The sequence below is a fragment of the Muntiacus reevesi genome, chromosome 7 (genome assembly GCF_963930625.1).
Source record: "Muntiacus reevesi chromosome 7, mMunRee1.1, whole genome shotgun sequence".
Lineage (NCBI taxonomy): Eukaryota > Metazoa > Chordata > Mammalia > Artiodactyla > Cervidae > Muntiacus > Muntiacus reevesi.
In genome coordinates, this window is record NC_089255.1 from 73,284,071 (window position 1) to 73,292,493 (window position 8,423).

Sequence of the window (8,423 nt, forward strand, 5' to 3'; positions counted from 1 at the left end):
GATAGCTGCTGCAAGCCCACCGAAATGGGGTAGACAGTCTGTAGTCACTACTGCCACTGAGAAGAATGTTCAGTGTTCCACTGTTGTTGTTTAGTCACTCAGCTGTGTCCGACTCTGTGACACATGAACTGTCCTGCTAGGCTTCCCTGTCCTTCACTATCTCCTGGAGTTTGCTTAAGCACATGTCCATTGAGTCAGTGATGCCATCCAACTATCTCATCCTCTGTCACCCGCTTCTCCTCCCACCCTCAATCTTTCCCAGCATCAAAGTCTTTTCCAGTGTTTCATCACGAAAGTAGAAACGAACAGGAGTCTGAACTGTTGAGACAAATTCAGATTTTCTCTGATTTAATTCTTTTAATTAAGGTCAGTTCAGTTCAGTCGCTCAGTCGTGTCCGACTCTTCGTGACCCCATGAATCGCAGCACGCCAGGCCTCCCTGTCCATCACAAACTCCTGGAGTTTACTCAAACTCATGCCCATCCAGTCAGTGATGCCATCTAGCCATCTCATCCTCTGTCATCCCCTTCTCCTCCTGCCCCCAATCCCTCCCAGCATCAGGGTCTTTTCCAGTGAATCAACTCTTCACATGAGGTGGCCAAAGTACTGGAGTTTCAGCTTCAGCGTCAGTCCTTCCAATGAACGCCCAGGACTGATCTCCTTTAGGATGGACTGGTTGGATCTCCTTGCAGTCCAAGGGACTTTCAAGAGTCTTCTCCAACACCACAGTTCAAAAGCATCAATTTTTCGGCACTCAGCTTTCCTCATAGTCCAACTCTCACATTCATACATGACCACTGGAAAAACTATAGCCTTGACCAGATGGACCTTTGTTGGCAAAGTAATGTCTCTGCTTTTTAATATGCTATCTAGGTTGTTCATAACTTTCCTTCCAAGGAGTAAGCGTCTTTTAATTTCATGGCTGCAGTCACCATCTGCAGTGATTTTGGAGCCCCAAAAAATAAAGTCAGCCTCTGTTTCCACTGTTTCCCCATCTGTTCCCCATGAAGTGATGGGACCAGATGCCGTGATCTTAGTTTTCTGAATGTTGAGCTTTAAACCAGCTTTTTCACTCTGCTCTTTCACTTTCATCAAGAGGCTCTTTAGTTCCTCTTCACTTTCTGCCATAAGAGTGGTGTCATCTGCATATCTGAGGTTATTGATATTTCTCCTGGCAATCTTGATTCCAGCTTGTGCTTCCTCCAGCCCAGCGTTTCTCATGATGTACTCTGCATAGAAGTTAAATAAGCAGGGTGACAATATACAGCCTTGACGTACTCCTTTTCCTATTTGGAACCAGTCTGTTGTTCCATGTCCAGTTCTAACTGTTGCTTGCTGACCTGCATACAGGTTTCTCAAGAGTCAGGTCAGGTGGTCTGGTATTCCCATCTCTTTCAGAATTTTCCACAGTTTTTTGTGATCCACACATCATATAATACACATAAAACATTTATTAGTTTCAGGTGTCCAATAGAATGATTGAATATTTGTGTGTATTGCAAAATCATCACTCACATTAAGTCTAGTTGACATCCATCACCGTACATAGTTACAGAATTTTCTCTATTTTAAATTTTGATTACCTTGTTCCAGTATCTTGATGTTTCTCTCATTTTTCATGTTTTCCATTATCTAGATGGCTTTGGAAGATTCAGAACAGAAGCACGCTCTTTTACATTCAGTTTTCACGGATCTCGAAGACTTGTCAGCAATTTTTGAGACAGATGATTTAGCACAGTCCATACAAAAGTTAAGTCATCAAATAGCAGCTTTACAACAAAGAATCATAGAAAGTCTTCCACAGATTCAGCGAATGGCTGATGTGAGTTGGCACTATAAAGATGTAACTTCTTATTTTAAGTTTATATTTCGTTTAGTAAATTAGAGTTATGCTGCCAATCAGTTCCTACAAAGACACATTGATCTGGTATATATATATATTTTTTTATGTTATTTTTTAAATGATACTTTTCTTTGTGCCCTGTAGTCCAACTACAATAAAAAATCATATCCCCATTCTCAGTTCAGAAGTGGTCTTTTAAAAGGGAGGAGCCTTGGTCAAATATGCTCAGTATTTTCTCCTTGTCAGAGAGGAGATATTATTGATTTTAAAGCACAGATTAGCAGAGGGAATTAGACAACTTCCCAAGACTTCCATGACCTATAGCAAATATTTATTGAGGGGATGCTGTTTATGAGCCACTGAACTTTTAAATAATTTTATTTATTTTAGCTTGAAGCTTGTGAGCATTTATCTAAGAATGGCGTCACACAGCAAAGGCAGATGCAGTTAGTCTTAATAATCTACCTTTTACTTCTCAGTTACATTCCCTGCAGTACACTTAAGTAACTTCAGAGAATCATACTTGTTAAACATTCTTATTCCAAAATTGTTCAATGCATCTACAACTTTTCACAGAAATTACCATAAAATGCATTATATACTTTTATATACTTTCTTAAATGTAAGGTGCAGAAAATAATTTCAGTATGATTGAACTTCTCATAATATGAAGATATCACTATAAATTACTATAATTACTGCTTCATTTGCTTGTAGAGTTATGTTTGTCCTGTATTGAATGGCTCTAGATTGCTATAATTTGAAACCTTTTATCGATTTCTAGGTAGTTTTTTCTATTTCCTTCATTATTAGGCATACCTTATTTTTGCTGCAGTTTATTTGCTATAAGCTCTAAAGATCTGAAGGCTCTCTTACAGTGTGAGGGGACTTTAAAATGTAGGTTTTATAGCATGTATTCCTAAATATGTGGGTTTGATAGCAAAAATTGCAGCATTTTTACTTTAATGTTTTGGCCATGTTCTAGAGGTTGACATTGACGGGAGAAGAGCCACTGGACAAATGATCTATTGTTTAAGTTAACCTGAGTAGGTTATAAGGTAATTTAATGATGCTGCACATGACAACAGTTTGTTAGGGAATTGGCAAGAAAATCTGTCAATTTTCTAGCTCCCTCTGTGTGTGTGTTTCCCAAGGGTGACTGTATCTTTCTACTTAGAGTAGAAAGAATTTTTTTTCAACATTAGACCCACTTATGTTCAAGTGTTCGAGCACATTCCAAAGATAAATCTAAAGAGTTTGCACATAATTGACAATTTACTTAAAATTAGTTCAGATGCATTCTGCTTTTGTTCTCATAGCGTAAATAATTAAATATTGGCCTCTCGAGGATCTTGAACCCAGCAGCTATATGCAGTGCTTTGTAGTGTTATATGCCGTTACTAACAGAACAGCGTTTTTATTGAAAACAATCTACATTATCTGTGAAGCACTTGGTTAGTTTTTTAAGAGATACAAGTGGCAAACATGTTTTGGTTAAACGTGAAAATAAATGGCAATAAATTGTGTTTTATAAAGATGATTAACATATAATATACTGCATGAGCGTGTTATTTTGTTTCTGAAATTCTAGGATGTGGTTGCCATTGAAACAGAAGTAAAATCAATGGAGAAGAGAGTTTCAAAAATCAAAGCTATCCTGTTATCCAAAGAAATATTTGATTTTTCACCTGAAGAACATCTTAAGCATGGAGAAGTAAGCATGGATCCATTTAAAAATCTTTTCTCTTAATACTTATTATGGTTATTTTAAAATATGTAATAATATGTGATTAAAAGTGTTTAGTCTTGCTAAAGTAAGAGCAAGATCAAGTGGGAATGACTATAAATATCATGTTTTAAATCCTATTCATAGTGGTCTCTGTACAAAGATCATTTTCCTATAAGTTATTTTTTCAATGAATTTCTTCCTAAAACTTCAAGGTTTGGCAGTTTTTCCTTCAAGTCAGTCCTAAGTGTTTAATAGTCTACGAGCGTGTGCTTCTGAGTCAGGAGAACTGGGTTCCAGCCTCAGCTGCTCTGCCTGTGTGCCTGAACACAATTGGTTAATATTTCTTGGATTTGCTTTCGTGTCTATGCAGTGGGAATGCAGTGATCATGTTGGACAATTATAAGCTGTGCAGAGCCCCTAGCACAGAAGCTGGGACATACTAAACAGCAGACAGATGTTGGTTCCCCCTCAGTCTATCAGTTAAGAGTGTGGACTCTGGGCTCAAGCAGCCCTGGGTTCTAATCCCAACCCTGCCTCTTTGCGGTGCGCCCCCATGTGGGCCTTCTAACTTCTGTGAACCCAGTTTCCTTACCTGTTTTGATCTCTGCCTCCTAGGACAGTTATGAAGATTAGACGAAATGATGTATATGAAATGCTTAGTAAAGTGAATACTCTCTTGTAATTTATTCACTATGTAAATCCAGATTTCTATGGACAGGATGTCATTAAAGTGAAATAGAAGTATATTTTTGAGACTTAAGAAATTTGACAGGATAGTTATCCCTGCAGTGCAGTAAGCATTTTTTGAGGGTCTATGAGTGGGAAGCCCTGTGCTGGGTGCAGTTGCTGTGACAGTTACTAAGGGGGCAGTACCTAGCTTGCCTGACTCACTGCCTGGAGACAACACAGAAAGCAAAACAATGGTTCTGCAGACAGAGGTGGGAGGGGAGAAAGAAGCAAAGGCTGTCCCAATGCATCATGTTGTCCTGGAGGGTACTTTTGCCCCAGGCATTCTTTCCTGAGACCCCCTAACTACCAGATCACAAGTAATATTAGTTCTTTTCAACCTGAGCTAAGAAACTGTTTCAAAACTATAAAGACAAAAGTGTAATTTTTAATCAATTTAAGAGTAGCCTTTTTTGTCCCCCACTTGTGTACCATGTTTATCTAAGGTGATACTGGAAAATATACGTCCCATGAAGAAAACCATTGCTGAAATCGTGTCTTACCAAGTGGAACTGAGGTTACCCCAGACAGGAATGAAGCCTCTGCCTGTGTTTCAGCGGACAAATCGGCTTTTACAAGATATAAAACTGTTGGAAAACATGACTCAGGAACAAAATGAGTTGTTAAAGGTGAGTGGCTTGTGATGACAGCCAGCCCGTTGGATGAAAATGTTCAGCAAAAGCTGATTTTGTTTTCAGTTTTAAAGGTTGGATAGATCAAATTCCCATGACGGTAAGACACTGCCTGTGTTGATTCTTTTTGGTCTCTTCCAGTATTATTATCCAGGAGCCAGCGCTGATATAAGAGAGTATTTTATTGCTCAAATGGAGCTAACATGATTTTTTTTCTTAGCTCTTACCTTTGTTCTGGTTGAAGACATTGAAGCATAGTTATCGTTTGTTTCATTCCATTCTTTAATAATTGAAGATTTACATGGGTAAAATGCTATGGGAAAAGATTCTCCCTGCATAGTTCATTTGCAGTGACATGAGGCCGACAAACCCAACAATAATCTCTTTATACATCTCAGTTGCTTTCCTTTTAATCATTTCATTTTATTACCAACATGATGTAGGTCAAGTAGGCACTTTGCCATTTTATTTTTACATGTTAGGAGACTAGTGTCCAAAGGTTAGGTGGTTTGATAAAATACCAGAGTTAACATTTGTTAGGATTAATTTCTGTACGAATAAGACAAAAATTTGGGTTTCTAGCCTCCTAGTATTATTCTTCATATTAGAGTCTCTTCTTTCTAACTGATAGCATCTTCAAGCCTCTCCCTGAGGGCTTTCTTTTTATTCTTACATTTTGATTGGTCTCAAACCAAAGAATAGATAGAAATTGCATTTTACTTTGGTTTGTGTTCCTAAATCAACAACCACTCCTATAGGAAAAGAAAGTTCTTGAAAGAACCATGGACTTTTCGACCCTCTTGGTAGACATTTAGCCTACTGTTCTTGATTAGGGGGTCAGAGTAGGAGAAAAAGTTATTTTTCCTCCTTCCCACTCATCCCCTGGTTATAGGAAGAAAACTGCTGTATCTTTCTGTCTCTTCAGTTTCATTCACATTTGGTGGTCACTCTGTTCTCCTAAGACTTGAGGATATTGTATCTCTGGCTTGAGTCTTAGCTCACAGTCTCTCTGGCCTAGCTACTGATCTGCTGACGTTATTTCCTAACACCCACAGGGAGAAGAAAGATCTGGCACTCAATGTACTATTTTTTTTTTAATAATATAAAGAGAAAACAAAAAGCAGCGATAGAAAGTTTGATCTATTTTTCATCTTTTTGTGTTTTACTGGTCTCTTGGTTAGAAAAAGAAAATAACAGTTCTGACTATGCTTTAAAATGACTCTCTCACAAGATGAAAGGGGGGAAATAGAAGAGGAAATTAGGTTTTGTACCAAGTTAGATATCAAGCTGTGCTGTTAAAATTTTCCATCTTATTGTGTTAGTGGAAATCAGATATCATCTCAGGTATTTCAAAGCTAAGTAAGCTGATAGTAATGAAAATCATAGAAAATGGTGCATTTCTTTTAATTTCTAGTTAGATATTGTAAGTGCTCTCATTGTAGAAAATAAGACAAATTACTTTTGGGGGGAGTAATGGGACATAGCTCATTACTGAGGGCTGGGGAACAGGTGTGTGCAGTGAGCATAGTTATTCATTTCCAGCCTGTAGATAAAATTATAGTTAAATATTAAAGAAAATATAAGGAAGAATTCTGTGTTGACCACAAACTTTGTAGTTTCAAAAGGCATTTAGTTTCATTGTGAAGCATACCAAGGAAACATCCAGATTTTCTTTTGAGGTCCATTTTTTTGACTTTCATCACACTTTGATTGTATCATTTAGCACACTGGTAGCTTCAAGCTCTTAACACCAGATTCCAGATATTGCTCTGGTCTACCTTATTCTTCAAACTCTCAAGCCTCAACCTCTTACCATAAAACATACATCACAGATCCCAAGGAGTAGCAGGTGAGGATGTGTCTGTACCAGGAAAATCTATCATTTCTCAAATCACTCGCCCTTTCCACTTTAAGTTAGGATTGCCACCTCTCTGTGTAGAAATGTGACAAGGAATATGTATTAAATGTCTTATGTGACTATCAGTAATTTCATAAAACTTAGCCACTTTGTTTACATGCTATAAAATGCTTCCCAGAATAAGCCCATTAGACTGGGAAAACTTAAGAGCAAAATGTATATCTAATTTAACTCCCAGCACTGCCCAAGGTGTTCTGGCGTCTAGTAGAGCAAGTCGGTCAGGTGCCAGCTTTGCACATGTTGTTCTCTATGTTGAGACTACCATTCCCTATTAAAAACTGTGTAGTTATGTGTTTGATAGAATTAATTGGAGTTTGGAACAGGGATAGACATCGAAAGGAACCCATTGGTCTAGTTGTTGGATTGTAACAGATTCTTCTTGGGGGGGTTTATTTTATAGATAGTCATAAAACAGACAAATGAATGCAATGAAGAAATAGAAAAATTGAAGCAGATCTTAAATAATTATCCAGCTGAATTCTCCCATGAGCATATGTCAACAGACGAAGCTGCCAACCTGTCACAAGCACAGGTATGTTTCTTTCATTTCATTTGTCTCATTCGTTTGTCCAGCAGTTCTTTCACTTTCTAAGCTGTTGGTATCTAGAAACCTTTTTGATGATAGTGTAGTTCCTACTTCTCTCTTTCAATAGAAGGTATTTTATGTATATGAATACTTTCTATGCCTATTTCATTAAATAGGTTATTATATAATTATCATAATGGAAGTCTCTTCAAGTGTCTTTAGCCTCAACTTGGTGCATTTTGACTGGTACCAAAGAAGGTGATGTAACACACGGTATTTGGATAACCTGACATCCCAGCTAGCGTTCTGACATAGGGGTCATGCTGGCTGGGCTTTAGAGGGAAAGACTGAATGCTGTTGTAATAAAGAGTTCCCTATACTAAGCAGTCTCACCATATGCCACAATTAACAATGTCCTACGGGCCCAGTTACAATGGTTTGCATGTTAACTCTATTGCCATCAGGTTGGTGTAGGCAAGCAGTTGCTGTGGTATTCAAAACCAGGTTACGCCACTTTCTTTCTGTAAGTCATAGGGCAAATTCTTTAATGTCTAAAGTGAAGTACAGGGAAGTCTAACATGACACAAGCTAGTAAGTGGTGGACTCAATAAGGCAGACCCAATGTGTTAGTGATTCAATATTATGAAAGTGTCAAATTTCCCTTTACATTAAAAATTCAAGAACGCCAAAGAGCTTTTGTGTATATTAAAGTTCAGAAATGTAAATATATCTGTTATTTTTAAATAGTGATAGTAAACCCATTAAATATTAATGGAAATTATATTTTACAGGAAAAAAATACAGTGAGAAGAGTGACATTGTTTTGCATTTTTGCAAATCTCATGAGGATCTGGCTTTCTAGGAGACAGCTAGATTCTCACCTGGTTCTGCATTCAGTCTTTTGGGGTATATAGTTTTGTGTGAAGCATATAAAGATGATCCAACCTCTCAAAGACACACACATGGAAGAGAAATATTTTTAAAATGCTTTTGAATAATTTTGGACATCCTTTGAAATGACACTAAACTCTGACAAGTAGAATTACTCAC

The 8,423-nt window shown here is 37.6% G+C and overlaps 1 protein-coding gene across 7 annotated transcripts in view; it reads left to right on the forward strand.

The window, feature by feature from the left end:
* Window positions 1-8,423, forward strand: part of SYNE2 (spectrin repeat containing nuclear envelope protein 2) — a 317,663-nt gene that overhangs the window by 198,353 nt on the left and 110,887 nt on the right. For all 7 annotated transcript variants that reach the window (XM_065941349.1, XM_065941346.1, XM_065941351.1 and 4 more), the window contains exons 58-61: window positions 1,636-1,821; window positions 3,434-3,556; window positions 4,744-4,926; window positions 7,248-7,379. In XM_065941349.1, the coding sequence (XP_065797421.1) occupies window positions 1,636-1,821; window positions 3,434-3,556; window positions 4,744-4,926; window positions 7,248-7,379 (624 nt within the window). The remainder of the gene's footprint in view (window positions 1-1,635; window positions 1,822-3,433; window positions 3,557-4,743; window positions 4,927-7,247; window positions 7,380-8,423) is intronic.